This window comes from Callorhinus ursinus, unplaced genomic scaffold, assembly GCF_003265705.2.
Source record: "Callorhinus ursinus isolate GAN/ISIS: 27379988/994484 unplaced genomic scaffold, GSC_fseal_2.0 scaffold15, whole genome shotgun sequence".
NCBI lineage: Eukaryota > Metazoa > Chordata > Mammalia > Carnivora > Otariidae > Callorhinus > Callorhinus ursinus.
The window spans coordinates 24,608,570-24,625,687 of NW_027397077.1; the positions used below are offsets into that span (position 1 = coordinate 24,608,570).

The 17,118-nt window shown below is 42.4% G+C and overlaps 1 protein-coding gene across 3 annotated transcripts in view; it reads right to left on the bottom strand.

Annotated features, from left to right (window-relative positions):
- The window catches only part of FRMD4B (FERM domain containing 4B), a 315,073-nt gene that overhangs the window by 135,403 nt on the left and 162,552 nt on the right, over positions 1 to 17,118 (bottom strand). Inside the window, exon 1 of one of the 3 annotated variants that reach the window (XM_073901534.1) lies at positions 7,552 to 7,656. The exons of the other annotated variants lie outside the window; for them this stretch is intronic. Coding sequence (XP_073757635.1) covers positions 7,552 to 7,575 — 24 coding nt within the window. The 5' untranslated portion in view covers positions 7,576 to 7,656. Of the gene's footprint in view, positions 1 to 7,551; positions 7,657 to 17,118 lie in introns of those variants that run through there. 3 annotated transcript variants of the gene reach the window in all.

Sequence of the window (17,118 nt, forward strand, 5' to 3'; positions counted from 1 at the left end):
ATCTAAGGGGTATTTTTTGCCCCTCGAGAACCAAGGTGCACTCTCTTGGGAGTGAAGTCTCACCACTGAGAATCAACAGTTTAAAAATAAAATGGCAGCAAGGGTGGCTGGAGCTGGGTGGTCCAAAGGAAAAGGACAGGAGACAAGGTCACAGAGTTAATAAGGGGCTCATCAGTGGTCCTCAAAGTGTGTTCCCTACCAACCACAGCTTGCTAGAAATGCACAGTGGTGCTCAGCCATCTGTTATAGCAAGCCCTCCGGGTCACTCTGATACATACTGAAGTCTGGAAAACACGGGGCTATGTCATTTACTTCACTGTGGGCCATGGTAAGGAGCACGGGCTTTATTTTAAATGCAGGAGAAGGCTATCGGAGGCTTTTTGGTATGGGGGAGACATGATCTGGGGACACTTACAAAAGAAAAATCTGGTTACTCTGAGAGTAGGGCAAGGAGAGGCAAAAATGGAAGAAGGAGAAACAGTCTTCCGGTTTGTATCTGTGACATGGAGATACGACTGAGACCAACTTCATAAGTTTGTAAAGAGGATAAAATGAATGAATACATGTAAAGAACTTAGCACAGTGCTTGGCACATAGTAAGGACCCAATAATTATTAAAACTGTTCAGTTTTGCCCCTTCTTTCTCTTTTTCAACCACCCACTGGTTAGTATCCAAATACAGATTCCCCACCCCCTTTAGATCCCTCTATTTTTGCCAGTGTTAACCGATTTGGCTGCTGGGGGGCTGGTAAAGTATCTCTGTGGGCTAGTAAACCTGTAACATGTTTACAAGGCTGCTTTAGGTCATGGTGAAAGTCCACGGTGTTCTATTCAGTTCCCCTTCTTTCTCTTTTTTACCAGAGATTTAACTGTTGGCCTAGGAAAGGAAAGTTAATGTAAAAACCAAGCTTTAGAATCAGGTCTATCATTAACTTTCGATGGTTTTCACATCTGTCTAATAGGAAGTGCCCTAGGCAGGGAGGCAACCCACAGTGTAGGGTTAAGCATGCTTGGACTTCGACACCAGGCAACCTGGGCTACAAGACCTGACTGCTGGTGGGATGCTGGGCAGTGAGTGAATGAATACCTGTAAATTGGTTCCTTTATCTGAAAAATACAGATAGTAACAGCACCTACCTACCTACCTCATGGATTTGAGGCTGAAACATTAGAATGCATGGAAAGTACCCCACACAGTGCCTGCCACAAAGTGTGAGCCATGAGGAGGAGGAGGAGGATGACGCTGATGATGATGATTGAACCTGCCACAGGTACAACATGGCTATGTGAACCATAACGGAATGGGCAGTTCTGTGGGCCCCAGGGAAGGCGGAAAACAAGTTTGGCTTAGAAAAGATGTCAATGGGTCAGGTTGATGATACACATAAAACATCATTAAGCAGGGTGTTTTCTATACATAATAGTAAGTTGATAGGAAAGAATCATGCCAGCTCAGGAGAACTCCACTCAGTGTCTTTATATCACAGGCATGGAAGGTTCCCGAGAGGGTCTTGATGGAGGGGTTTACCTTCAGAACTGACCTAAAGCGCCCATCCCTAATGCCACCCACCTCGCCCTGCCCCCCTGCTTCCTGCCCAGCCGTCCCCTCCCTCTCTGGGCTCCAGCCACCTGGTCCTCTTCTAGTTTTTCCTCTATGTGATCTCCTTCCCACCTCAAAGCACAAGAGAGTAGGGAATGTACACCCTAACCAAGCTGGACTAACCCAATTTATCCTTAAAAATACAGATTAAAAGTCATTTTACCATTGAAGCCACAAACTGTGTAGTTGTTATGATGGAAGACTTGAGAGTCACATTGCCTGGGGCTCAAATCCTGATTCAGTTAATTTGCTAGCAGCACAATCAGGGGCAGAGGACCTCATCCCTTTGTTACTCAGTTTTCTGATCTGCATAATGGACAAAATAGTGGTGCCCTGCTCTGAGGTTTAAACGAGCTGGTGTACATAGAGTATCTGGAAGAGCTCTGGGCTCTGTAACTGTTATTATGAGTGTTACTTTTTCTTTAAGCTCTCTGTACTTCTCTTTGCAGTACTTTTCACAATTGTAATTAAATAACGATGTACCTTGTTTACAGTATCTTCCTCCAGGGACCCTAGCTGTCTCTTAATCCCTTTTCCTCAGCTTGGAGCACGCACTCTGTAAAACCAGTCGCTCAGTAAACATCAGTTGAATGAAAAAATGGAGTTGCTTCATTTATTTTTTAAAAATTGAGAAGCAATATAGCCTTTTTTTCATAGAAAATATTTAAAAGGATTACTAGTTGATGAGTAGTTTATTTTAAAAAGAAGAAAAAAATTATATAATTAATGCAAAGCAAGATTTGGAGGGCGTGTTGGACCTCAGTACTTGCTCTAATAAAGAGGGGTGTTTGCACTGCGAGGTGGGCGCTTGGGGATGTACACGGTTACCACAAACAACATCCCACTGCTCCATCTCAAATGTAGCGGTTGCTGCAAAATCTCTGCAGATTTTCAGATGAATCCCTGAAGCAGGACGGCAATTCTAATGGTGAGCAGAGCAATTACCTTCAGGTCCCACTAGAGTGACCTGACTCTCAACTCAACACAAGGCCAAGTACCAAGAGGGAGCCTGCCTCCTCCACACCCTGCTTGTTGCTGAAGTTCTCACGCCTGCTCCCAGAGGAGCAGTATAAATAGCTGCAGAGGAGGAGGGGCAGAACTTGGCTCTTAGATCCCAAATGCCTTCTATGGAGCTCATGTCAATTCTGGGACACCACACTTCTAGGGGCTGAAAGAAGGTTCCAGAAAAACTCATTTCTTGGGCATCACATAGAGGTCAACTAGTTTCTCACCATGTCTCTGAAAGACACTGTTTATTCCAGTTCTTTAGCTGGGCTACAGAGACAGACCTCTCACAGTTCTACTGAGGTGAGAGAGGTTTGAAAAGATCACCCCCTCCCCCAATATAAGCACAATGTGCTGGTGAGACTCTTGCCAGGAACACTTTCTATAACTTTGATCAGATTTGTATTGGGTCCGTATCCTTCTAAACCACCCAAGTGGTTTAGAACCAGGTCCTTAAAAAGATGGACCCTTGACCTCAAGCCCAAGATGGAAGGCTGCAATGGACACATTGTGATCACTTATTTGTGGACCTGCGCCTGGTGAAATCCAGACAAGTGACTACGGGCTCAGGGAAGCCCATGTGTCCGAAACGATGGAAGGCTGGTATATATTCTTAAAGCGGCAAGATGTGCAGAGATCCGAATGTGGGATGGCCGATAACTGGTTTATATTTATGCTATTGTGAACATGAAGGGCCCTAAAGAAAATGACCCATTTATTACTGCACACACTCGATCTGCAGGTGGTGTCTGCCTATTTTCCTGACACTTCATTTCCTGCACTTGGGCTAGATAATAATAATAATATTATTAAATAATATTAACTGCCTTTTATTAGGTGTGGCTTCAGTGCCAGAGGCTAGCTCTAATTCCCTCAACGACCTTATAAGGCGATTTTAACTAGCCCCATCAGATGGTCAGAGGTGGTCACTCAGCTCCTAAGAGGCAAAGCAAGGTTTCCAGGTGAAGATGCAGAACACTGCCCTCTCACCACTTCCTCTCGCTCTGGTTTCATTGAGGCAGAGCCTATCAAAAACAGAACCTTTACCAATGGGCAGCTGAATGTGTTGGCATCACCACTGGTTGTAGCTGACATTGTCTGACGTCTACCCAAATGCACCCCTGTCGGTTTAATCCTTTGACTTCAAAATCAGGTTAATTAAATTCCACTACTCACGGCCATTTCCCGTCAAGAGCTTTTGCACTCCCCAAGAGTGAGTGGCAAGTGAACTACAAGTCAAGCTTGCAGGAGCTCCAGAGAGTCACTGGAGAGTTCCTGTTTGCACTCTCCTGCTGGCCCAGGCTTCCTAAGCGCGCAGTGGATGCACCTCATTCACCCTTGTGAGCCCCTGCCTGGCCCATCACCGAGGCAGCACATATGGGGGAAATAGGTGTTGACTTCTAAAGAATTACTTATTTATTTATTGATTTGACACACAGAGAGAGATAGTGAGAGAGAGAGCACATGCTCGGGGAGCGGCAGGCAGGCAGAGGGAAAGGGAGAAGCAGGCTCCCTGCGGAGCAAGGAGCCCGATGGGGGGCTTGATCCCAGGACCCTGGGATCATGACCTGAGCTGAAGGCGGATGCTTAACCAACTGAGCCACCCAGGCGTCCCGACTTCTAAAGAATTTGGAACCCAAGGAGCAGTGTCCCATTTCAGGACAAGAGCTGCCTCCACTCTTCACAAGTTCCTGATTTCTTCCTAGAGAGCATCCCGGCGTCTGATTCCAGTTTGTAGGTTCAGTCATTCTGCCATTTCCCACTTGGCCTGACTTAGTCTGCTCTTTCTCTCCTGCCACTGGGTCTCCCCGCAGCTGGGTCATTGGAGCCCATGCCCTCAACTCCTTCCTAGGTGAAAAGGAAAGTATCAGTGGAGAGGAAGGAAGAAGGGAGAGAAGGAGGAGAACGAGAGGAACGAGAGAGAGAGAGATGGAGGTGAAGCAGAGAAGAGAGGCAGAGAGAGCTGCCGTTTTCCTTCCGGGTGACAGGGAAGTCACTGCAATTAATTAGAGGTGGAACATTTCAAAGCTGGAAAGGAGCCTCAGCAGGAGTCTAACTTCTTCACCCACGAAAGTGGGCTTGGAGGTCTGGTTGGGAAGAATGAGCTCCCCTGAGGCCACAGAGCTTATCATTAAGTCGCCGAGTCAGACCTACAATCCATCCCCTCTCTGTCCACTGCACCGTTCGGCCCCGTCCCACTGCTCTACCAGATAAAGATGCTCTGTTACAGAAGGTCAGCTTCCGGCCGAATTCCATTCCTGACTGGAAAACCTGAATCTAAACACATCAAATGGAAAAGGTGGTATTCAGTAAAATCTTGAAAATAAATACAAGTTCTGCTGACTTGTTCATTCTAACTCTCAAAGACAGAGGAAAACAAAACCAAAAGAGAAAATAAACCAATAGAAGAGAACAGAAGTGAACATATCTTTACAGCCTCATCTACAAAGACTTCCTTTGGGGGGAGAAAAAAACTCTAAAATAAACAATGTGCCCAATATCTTACTTTTCTTTACTTGCTTTTATTGGAATGATAAACTGTTTTGCCAGGTTAACATATGTTAACGTATATTTTAGCCTATATTCAGCTTTTTCTTTCTAGTTTAAAAAAGTCTTTCATTTAAAAATTTTTGCAGTTTTTCAGCATCAAGTGAAAAAAATAAAAAGGTCTTAATTGGAGTTTCATGAAATCCATCTCAGGGACAAACAAAGTCTCCTACTTGAACTATGATCTTAAGACAGGCCTTTACTAAGAGCTCACTGATATTTTTCGGTTCCTACAATATTTTCAAAGCAAAGAGAAAGTGTTTGAGTATATTTTTACCTAGGACCACAGCTTGTGGTGAAAGTGACAAGGCGGCCGGTTCCTTTTCTTGGGGTCTTTCATGCACTTGCCTATGGGTTTTTGCCAACAGCTGTAAGCAGTGCATAATAAGAAGCAAAACTTCATTTGGGCATTTTTAGTCCAAGTTAGAAATAACCCTAGTTGCATGTAATTCAGAGATGCTGGAAATTAGACAAAGCAATCAGCTGGTCCTAGAAACGACACAGTGCTGGACAGAGTATAGAATCAGGACTCTGGAGATTCTAGGCTGTGCCCTGCCTTTAATGGGAGATGAGATCTTAGAAACATTCCCCCACGACTCTGGATTTTAATCCTGTTGGTAATAGAATGAAGGGACTGGGGAAACTTAAAAGGTTTCTTTGGGCTCAAATATTCCATGGCATGAACTTATTTTACAATTCTACTCAACCAGTGGTCCTTGTCCACCACCCATCCCCTCCCTCCCAGCAGTTCTTGACCACTTGCACTTGCCCCATGGCTGGGGAGGGGGTGGGGTGGAGGGTGGGGTGGAGGGCATGGTATCTGTCAGGAAGAACCCCCATTCTAGTAGCCACCACTTTCCTATACGCTCCAAATGGAAGGTCAAATAAATGGTTCCCCGGAACACACAGAAAACGCTCTGGACTGGAATTTGGAATGTCTGGGAATATTTTAGATCTTCTACTAAGAAACGTAGTTTCTGATTCCTGAAGAGGCCGCGTTGCAAGAGAGCCTCACTTCTAGAGAGGTCTTATGGTCTGAATCTAAAGAACAGGATCATCTAATGCGAAGCCCTGGGTCACCATAATGCCGGTCTGAGAACCAGGCCAAAGGACTACATTTTGGTTAAGATTATATTCCTTTCTACTCCTTCAGATCATAAGATACCTTTAGATAGAATTAACTTAGAGAGCGCTGAAAATTCATTTCTCAGGCCACTCTGTGGTATTACATTATGGCAAGGGGGTATTATCCCAGTGCCTATTGTGATGTATTTATTTCCTTGATGTTTCTCTTCTGTACCCAATCCTACCCACTTCCTCCACAGACTTCCTTCTATACCCAAGGGTTTTGCAGTCTCCTGGATGAGACAATTTCCTTTGTTTTCTGAAGTCAACCCAGATTTTCCTCCCCTCCTCCATCTCCGACATCTACCTATCGGAAAAAAAAAATGGACACTTGGAGTTAAACTTGATGAGTTTACCAACACCGCATTACAAGGGAGGAAAGAAAAAAAAAGCTTCCCTTAAATTAGGATGTAGAACTTCCTCTGACAAATCATAGAAGTTTTATGAATTAATTAACAGCCATTCCCCAAAATGATATTCCCAAGGTCACTGCCTTGAGCTGCTGAATTCTGATCACATTGTGGTCTTCACCAAAACTAGACTCGGGGACAGAAATCACTTTTCCTGCTTCTTTTTCCAGGCAAGACAGGGATGAACATTAATAGGTCCTTTTAGAAAGGCTACTAATGAGTTCTAGATCCCCACAGAATCTTTGCTGCCAAGAGCTCACAAAGATAGAGAAGCACTCGCCACACACATTATACCGAGGACATGATTAACAACTGGAAATCCAAAAGCATTTTCGTGCTGCTTATGACACAGTTCCTGCCCTCTCCCTGTCCTTTCCATATCCATAAAGGAGCTCGAGCCTTTAAAATTAACAACCACAAAAAAAGAAAGTAAGAAAGAAAAGAACAAGGGTATGTGGGGGAAGGGAGCGGTAAGGTAGAAGGACACACTTCAACAATTGATAAGTTCCAAAGTGAAAACAAGAAATCAGTCTTTTAGGACCTTTAAGGCAGCAGAGATCGCATTTAAAACAATGACAGGAAAACCCTCCAAAAGATAGGTGTTAAGGACCATCTCCTTTTTGGTATCAAACTGGAGCATAGCCAAATCTTTTTTGAAAGAGTAATTTTTTGGAAAGAGCAGAGATGAACTTTCCTTGGAGTTTCCTTTTCTGAAAGTCAGATTCTGGAATATTAGTACTTAGAGGACTCCACCCCAGTAAAATATTAAAATCTGCCCAGGATTCGGCTAAGAATACCAGTGAGAGCCACAAAGCACCATTATACTGTCTGTAGTCAGAACATTATAAGAGAAATTGTTCTTACCTCCAAATCATGATCTCGGCTCATTTAAAGGGACTGGAGAGAATGTGCAGGACAAAGGACACATGTATTAAGCGCTTGTGGTGTGTGTGTGTGTGTGTGTGTGTGTGTGTGTGTGTGTGTGTGTGTTTTCTCCAAATAAAAGCTGGTGGAAGTAGGGATCTGAAAACCCTGACGCCTTCCGCTGCCATATAATCGCAAGGAAATGACCTTACCGTTTGTTGCTTTGATTAGAAACAAAAGCCTTTCAACATGAGTCAGGAGAGCCATGGGGAAAAAAATAACCCCAAAGTTCTATTTCTTTTGGGTACCTAAAGTTTTTCTTCATTACATCTTTAAAACACAGGATGAAATGTTGTTTACTGTTCTCTGAACTTCACTGATGATGCATGACGTGGGATGCATCATTATTCAGCCATGGGCTAGGCGATTGAAGATTCCACACTTCAATTTCGGCTCTTCAGTCTGTGTATGTTCTGCACAAGGCAGGCGACCGAATGCATACACGCAGAAGGAATACTGAACTCAACTGTGTCCCCACACCCATCTCATGTCACTAGCTTTTACACTTGGAAAGAAACTCAGAATTCCATGAGACAACCTCAGTACTATCAATAGCAGAGATGCCAGACACAAACAAAAAATCTTGGCAGGATCACTGTGGTCTCAAAAACGGATCTATTTCATCATTTGCATTGAACAGAAGCATTACTATTGAAATTACTCAATGGATAGGGAATAATTGTAGTATGTTATACTCCAAGGTGGGGCAGAAAGAAAAATATACAGAATCCAGGAAAAATAATAAATCTGTGTGTTATTTTTAGAATGGTTAAGTAAGAGCTTGTGTCATGGTACAATGCTCCCCCCCCCAAAAAAAAGAACCTTCTGAAATTTTGTGCAAGTGTGTGGTACAGTTAAGGATGTGAATTCTAGAGTCAAACCTGGGGTTTTATACCTGTGTGTCCTTGGGAACGTTTCTTGACCTCTCTGAGAATCTGTTTCTTTTTTAGTAAGGTGGAAATAAAAATCCCCATCTTTTTAAGGGCGTTGGAGGAATTAAATGAGACAATGCATGAAGAACACAAAGAATTTACTAGGTAGATAGGCATATAACACATGTATTTAATGAGGAAGTCTTCCTCCTTCCCTCTACCAAAAAAATATCTTACCCCTGCGCAGTGAGGGAGTGGCTTTACCTTGAAGTCCTTTCAAAGACTCTGATTACTTTGAACCACAATATACAATCTGGGAAGACACAATAGCCTAAAACAACTTCAATCAATGCCAAGTTTGGATGCTTATTCAGGTCACTTGATAAAATCAGTGGAAAAGGTGGCAAAGAATTCAATACAGACTTGGTAATTATTTGTGGGCATGTGACCTCACAATTGGAGGGGCTGGATGTTAGAATAAATGAGTTACTTATACATCACTTTAAAAAAGGCTTTTAGGGGCGCCTGGGGGGCTCAGTTGGTTCAGCGTCCAACTCTTGATTTTGGCTCAGGTCATGATCTCAAGGTCATGAGATAAGCCCCGTGTTGGGCTCTGCACTCGGGGGTAGTCTGCTGGAGATTCTCTCTCTCTCTTCCTCTGCCCCTCCCCCCACTCACATGCTCTCTCTCTCTCTCAAATAAATAAATAAATATTTAAAAAAATAAATAAAAGGTCATGCAGCAGGTGGTTATGCTGGAAGACCATTCATGTGCACCTACAGGATGGATGGGAAAAGGAAAAAAAAAATGTCATGCAATCATTTTTTTTCATGAAATCATTTTTCCAATGAAATATGACATATGGAGATTCAAAAAAGTGCTGTCGCTCCCATGTCTTAGGCGAGAGTGACGATGTGGTTGGGATAGCCATGAGGGTGACTCAAAGATGGGCTTCTGTCTCAGGGCCAATGCACAGATGCAGGGGAAGAGGCTGAGAAAAACCACTGCATAAAGAGGGGGAGTGCCAGGCAACAATCACTCAAATTCTCAATCTAGAGATAAAATGATCTGAAATACTAGGAGATATTCCACTACGGAATCTGCATTTTTTTTTAATTTTTTATTGTTATGTTAATCACCATACATTACATCATTAGTTTTTGATGTAGTGTTCCATGATTCATTGTTTGTGCATAACACCCAGTGCTCCATGCAGAACGTGCCCTCTTTAATACCCATCACCAGGCTAACCCATCCCCCCACCCCCCTCCCCTCTAGAACCCTCAGTTTGTTTTTCAGAGTCCATTGTCTCTAATGGTTCGTCTTCCCCTCTGACTTACTCCCCTTTATTCTTCCCCTCCTGCTATCTTCTTCTTTTTCTTTTTTCTTAACATATGTTGCATTATTTGTTTCAGAAGTACAGATTTATGATTCAAAAGTCTTGCACAATTCACAGCGCTCACCATAGCACATACCCTACCCAGTGTCCATCACCCAGCCACCCCATCCCTCCCACCCCCCATCACTCCAGCAACACTCAGTTTGTTTCCTGAGATTAAGAATTCCTCATATCAGTGAGGTCATATGATACATGTCTTTCTCTGATTGACTTATTTCACTCAGCATAACACCCTCCAGTTCCATTCACGTCGTTGCAAATGGCAAGATCTCATTCCTTTTGATGGCTGCATAATATTCCATTGTGTATATATACCACATCTTCTTTATCCATTCATTTGTTGAGGTGGAATCTGCATTCTTAAATTTGTATATATTCAAGTTGGCCCCAAACTTGAATTTTTGGTTTTGAATCTTCTTACTGGGAAAATGGAGAATTTATATTTTGGGGGACTTTCTATTTGTATATATATAGCAGTAAAAACTCCATAAATGGCAACTTTTCTTACTGCATTGGAGAGTCTCCTGAGAGAATTAATGGGACATTGCCAACTGTATGGGAAGAAGTTTCTCATGTTGAAGGACAATCAGAGTTTTGATAACCAGTTTCAGAGTTGAGGCAACAGGATGGGCTAAAACCAGGAGGCCAGGCCAGCTCGAAGGTCCAGGTGAAGGCCGACATTCTAAATACAAGGGTGGGGCAAGGCCAGGTTATTGAGATGCGAGCACATGGGAGAGTTAAAACGAGGTGACTGTCAGAGTGTCTGTCGGTTTTGCCTGTTCAGAGCCTGATTTACCCTTCCTAATCACAGATCCCTGCTTTTCTAGGAGGGTACCATCCACATGATTAGGGTGAGATTAACCTTATCTCCCGCACCCCACCCCCCCCCCCCCCCCCCCCCCCCTCCATTATGTAATAAACATACGATTAAGAAATAAAAAAAAAAAAAAAAAACCAAACCACTCTACCCCATACTCAGTTATAGGGATTGGAGAAGTGTGTTTGTTTTTGTTCTGGAATTTTAACGCTCCTGTGATGAGTCTGGGGCTACCAGGGTACCTCATGCTGGGCAGAAGAGTGGGAGAGAGACAGACTTCAAAGACTGTCTGAATCACTCTAACTCCCACTTGTGCTCAAGCTAGTTTTAATTTTTTTTTAAAGAATTCAGTGACCTCCACCTCTGAAACCAACAATACATTGTATGTTAATTAATTGAATTTAAATTAAAAATATAAAAAAATAAAAACTAAAAAAAAGAATTCATTAGCAAACAAAACACATCCATTTGTGGGAGAACGGATAGCAATAATTAGATGCCATTAGCCAGGTGACCAATGCTGATCCACAACGGGGTTGCTTATCAACCCAGAACTGGGGACCTTGGGGGGCTCCGGGTGCAAATCACAGGGCAATCTCAGTGCCAGGGATACCATCTTAGGGAAAGGAATAATTCCTGCAGTACTCAGGTATCAGATAGAAGTTCTGAGGGCACCTGGGTGGCTCAGTCGTTAAGCGTCTGCCTTCGGCTCAGGTCATGATCCCAGGGTCCTGGGATCCAGCCCCGCATCGGGCTCCCTGCTCGGCGGGAAGCCTGCTTCTCCCTCTCCCACTCCCCCATTTGTGTTCCTGCTCTCGCTAACTAACTCTGTCAAACAAATAAATAAAATCTTAAAAAAAAAAAAAAAGAAGTTCTGTGAATCAGTTAGGAACTGGTCCTAGAAAACTGGCAATCCAAGGCCCAAACAGGAAGAGCAGTAAAGCTCACCCTACATCCAACTTGAAACAACTCTTCCAAACGGCTCCAGCCAGGCAGCCAGAGACTGGGCAGGGATGAACCTGGATCTAGGAATGCAGACTTTCGGGAGCCCTGGTAAGGAGTCCCAGTGGAAAGGAAATTATACTCTGGAATAGGTCCCAATGAAGTACAAACATATGTGAAATTATGCCTACAAAATGCAAACTGTGACACCATCACATGACCAACTAACTAGTGAGCCTGGACTAGCATACTGGTGACCCTGTGGGGATTTCCACCACTGCTGGAAGCAGGACCAGGGAAATATGTCCACCAATTTAGGGGAAAAGATATGATAGCATAGTCTTGATTTTTAAAGGTATATAGGGTCTTAGCAATCTTTGTGAAGAGCTTTGCATTTATCCCCAGACGATCACAGAACACTTTATATACCTAATGAATGCCAGACACATCATAACATCCCATCCCAGGCAATGTATGAGGTTTCTAAAACTCTGATGACTGAGCCTCGCTCTGAATCATTTGTCATAAACTGAGAGGACAACCTTGAAGGCCGGCTCATCTCCTAAATTCAGTGAGATCTGCACTAAAGAAAGGTGCATTTCCTTCATTACTCCTCATCCTGCTCTCCTTCCTCCTATAGAATCGATTCAGGTCACCGAGCACGGCATAAGCACAGGGCCCTGTGAGGGAAGTCAGGGTGAAGATGCTCGGGTCCAGACTCTCAAGGTATTTTGCGGTCTAGATTGGTGTTTCGCAAGGAGAGCAGAGGGATCATTTTATTTTTCACCTCACGGCCAACCCCACGGTTAAGAAAGTATGCATCCCTTTCATATACATGCTGGTTTCTGTTCTTAATCTCGTATCAATTTGTACGTCGGAGCTCTTTGGATACTTGGTTTTTCTTAGATTTACATTCACTCAATAACTATTTTTTGGGTGTCTGTTAGGTGTGAGGCCTAATAATAATGAGCATATGACCAGTGTAGTCCTCCAGGATCCCAAGCTCAGAAATGGCCCACGTTTGAGGTCATTCTCTGCTGTCTTGTAATTCTTAATAGTTTCTGAACAGGGGCCCCCACAATTTCTTTTTTGCACTGGGTCCTACAAATCATAGCCTGGTTCTGGAGCTGGTTCTCTGGGTACTGGGCTAGGTGGTGGGGGAGCAAGGGTGAAAAGGAGAGACATCCGTGGGGCAGAAGAAATAAAAAAAAATACATAAATGAATAACTAAACGTAGTTTCAGATAAGGGAAAGACTCACGAGGAAAGCAGGAGGACGTGCTAAAGAAAAATGGAGGGTTCTGGGTGGTGATGGCGAGCCTCTGGGGAGGCCTGGAGGGGATGAAGGAGCCGGGCATGGGCCTCCTCCTCTGCCTTGTTCAAGGCTATGTAACACACAGCACACGGCAAGCTCTCACCTATTCCCATGAATGAACAGAACTTCTGTTCTCAAAGGAAGAACACCGAATACAGAAAACGACTTCATAATTTATTAGAAGCTGGGACAGCGTCGCTGCCCGATAAGGAACATCTGAAGTTTATTTAAGGTCTCCTTCAGGATCACATGTTGTAGCAGTTGGAGGGGGGACACCATGTCCAGGAAAAACAACCCTGATGGAAAAGTGCGTTACTCATGTTCCCCTCCAGGAAGAAAAAAGAGGGAAGTTTCTTGTTCCAGCCAGATTCTCTTGCTTTCTTAACGATAAATGGAAAAACAGAGGTAAAAAAGAGGTAGGGAGAAAGGTAAGCAACGTGAGGGTTTCCCTTACTGTCTGCTTCAGGGGGTGGGCTCAGTGTCACCATAAGGCACATGCAGTTTTGTAGGTGATGGACATGAATACTGCAAAAACTGATCTCATTCCTGTGTTCGAGAAACGGAACCAAAAAGGCCTTTGAAGTTCAAAAGTCACCCAAGAGGCTCCAACATCCACCTAAAAGTGCATGTATTCACTTCTAATGTTCTCATTTTAAAGACTACATTCAATAAAATAATAGCCAAGAGCCCACATTTACTGAGTGCTAACCGGTACCAGGTACTAGACCCCGTGCTTGACGCAGATTATCTTCTTTCATCCCGACAAAAACCTTCCCAAGTGGGGACTAGTTCATCTCCATCTTATAAAGGAGAAACTGAGCCCTAGGGAGTCTGGCACCAGGAGGTCCTCCCCACCAGTTGGATGTAGAACAGGATTCGAACCCGGGGCTTACATTCTTAAATACACTTGGCTGTTGCAGACCCATGAGAAATGCATGCAGGGGTTAGTGTTCAGGCATGCTGCTAGGTTCCTTCCTGTATTTCTGCACAGTCTGGTGTTTTGTTTTGTTTTCCCCTTTCCCTCTCTCTTTGCATGTCTTTAAAAACAAAACAAAACAAAACTTTTCATGATGGAAAATTTCAAGCACTTAAAAAAGTGACAGACTGGTTCAATGAACCTGCATGTATCCCTCACCCACTTTCAACAGGTATGAACACATGGCTAATCTTGTTTTATTAATATTATCACTCAATTTCTGTCCTCTGTCCTTTAACTTTGAAGCAAATCTAAGCATTCAAATACTTTTCATCTGTGAATATTTCAATATAAAAGGACTCTTTTTAAAAGTCTAACCCCAATTACCTAAAATGTGTGTATATCTATCTATCTATCTATCTATCTATCTATCTAACAATATTCCTTAATATCATCAGATTTCCAGTTAGTGCTCAAATTTCCAATTGTCTCATTAATGTTTTTTTTCAAGTTTGAATGTTGATGCAGAAAAGGTCCACACTGCAATTTGTTGATTTTTCTCATGTCTCTATTAATCTATACGTTCTCCTTCCACACATCTTGCTCATTTTCTCTCTTACTGCAATTTATTTATTGAAGAAACTGGACTGCTTATCCTGTACATTCCACCATCTGAGTTTTGTTGATTACATCTCTGTGGTGTCATTAAACATGGTCCTCTGTCCACTGTATTTCCCACAAATTGGTTGAATCTGAAGGCTCGATCAGAGTCCAGTTGGATCTTCTTTGACAAGATTGTCTCACAGGTTACCACTTGTGTCCTTTTATTAGGAGGGCCTTCTCTTTTGTGAAGTTAGTTCAATAGCTAGATCATTTAATGGATTAAGGGTTGCAATATGGTGACTTTCTAATTCTATAACCCTTTACTTATTAGCTAGAATATTTCTGTACTGAGACATTTCCCCTCATCTACTAACAGGTTACCCAGTGATATAATTCATAATAGGAGACACAGAGCAAATGCCTAATTTTTTATTTACTAGTTTTCACAATAATGACTTGGCACTTCCAATGGTGGCCAAAATATGTTTTTAAGTATTTATAAACACATGTATTTAAATATATTACATGTGTTTAAATTAATTAAATTTTTAAATTTTTATTTTTGCGTGAGTGGGGGGTGGGGCAAAGGTGGGGAGAGAATCTCGAGTCGATTTCCTGTCGCTCATGGAGCCTGACTCGGGGCTTGGTCTTCCGACCCCAAGATCATGACCTGAGCCACAATCAAGAGTTGGATGCTCAACCGACTGAGCCATCCAGGTGCCCTTACATGTGTTTTAAATCATTAAAAGTATTGCCTTTACTGATGTTTGAACTGTTGCATCTTGGCCAGTTCTTTGAATCAGCTCCTGGTCCTTTGGACGTGACCCTAGAAGTCTTTGATAGCTTCCTGCTACCTGGGATAAAAAGATGCTCATTTTGTGTATTCACTACCCAAGACCTGTGCAGCATCTCTTATTGCTTTTTGTTTCATTTTTAAAAACTCTGTTATGATTTTTATAGTAAAATATACATATTTTCAGTATTAACAATTTGATCAATTTTGACAAATGTATACACCTATGTTTCCACTCCCCCACCAAGATGTAGAATATTTCCAGAAAATTACCTCTGCCAATCTTTCCCCATAAGCAACTATTGTTCAGATTTAGTTTTTCCTGTTCTAGAAATTCATACAAATTGAACTGTACAGTATATAGTCTTACATGTCTGGCTTCTTTTGCTGAGCAAAATGTTCTTGAGATTCATTCATGGTGTTGTGTATATTTGTAGTTCGTTCATTTTTTACTGCTGAGTAGTATTCTACTTTATGAATATACCAGTTTATTTATCCACTCTCTCGTGAATGGAGACCTGAGCTTTTTCCAGTTTGGGGGTATTATAAACAAATATTCTATGAATAATCTTTTACAAGGTGTGTGTGTGTGTGTGTGTGTATGTATATACATGTTTTCATGTGTTTTGACTAATACATACAAGTGGAGATAACAGATCATAAGGTAGACATATATTTAATTTTTTAAGAAACTGCCAAACAATTTTCCAAAAGGCCATACCATTTTACACTCTCACCAGTAATGCATGGGAGGTCTTTGCTAACCCTTGGTATTATAGTTCTTCTTAATTTAGCCTCTCCAGTAACTATGTAGTGATAGAAGCATCTGTATTGAGTACAGGTTTGGATGATAATTGTAAATAATAATAGCAAACACTTATATAGTACTTAATATATGCTGGATCCTGTTCCCATACTTTGTAAGTGTATAGCCAACAATACATTTGAGGTAGGGACTATTATCATCATCATCTTTACTTTACAGATGAGAAAACAGAAGCAGAGAGAGGTTAAGTAACTTATATGAAGCCACACAGGTAGGAAGCAGCTGATGGAGGATCTGAACTTAAACACCTTGGCTCCAGGGTTCAGGCTTCTGACTTGTATGCTCTTTTGCATCTTGCGATTATTAATTAGAATCCCTTCCCTTTCTCTAATATTTTGCTGCAATGCTAGCAAATATATCCCGTCAAGACTACGATCATATTAATAAGGAAACTTTGTACTTTTTAAAGCAAACACTTTTTTTTTTAAAGTTTTCTTTTACTTCTATCCATCTTACTCTGAACTTAAACATTTTCTTTTCACCAATATATATCCAGGTCTTTTCCCATTCTTTCCTCAAAAGTTTCTTATTTTGAGCACTTTTTGGGTTGGACAACTCTTCTGTAAGTCCTGATTTTCAAGTCCCGAGCAGATATTACGTCAGAAACTTTCTGCAGTAAGTAATAAACAAAAAGTGAAAATAATTTTCATAATATGGATCCATGGGGCACCTGGGTGGCTCAGTCAGTTGACCCACTGATTCTTGGTTTTGGCTCAAGTCATGATCTCAGGGTCATGAGATCTAGTCCCACCTTGGGCTCGAGTTAGTGGGGAGTCTGCTTGAGATTCTCTCTCTCTCTCCGTCTCTGCCCCTCCTCCCGCTTGTACTCTCAATCTCGCTCTCTCAAATAAATAAGTAAATAAATCTTAACAAAAAAATGACATGGATCCATTATCTCAGTATCTAAAGGTAGGTTTGTTCCAAGGTTGGTGAGGTCTACATATTATTAATGCCATCAAAGCCCCAGGTTCCTTCTATTTTTCCACTCAGCATGTTCTCCTCAAGCTAACATTCCCTCCTGGTTG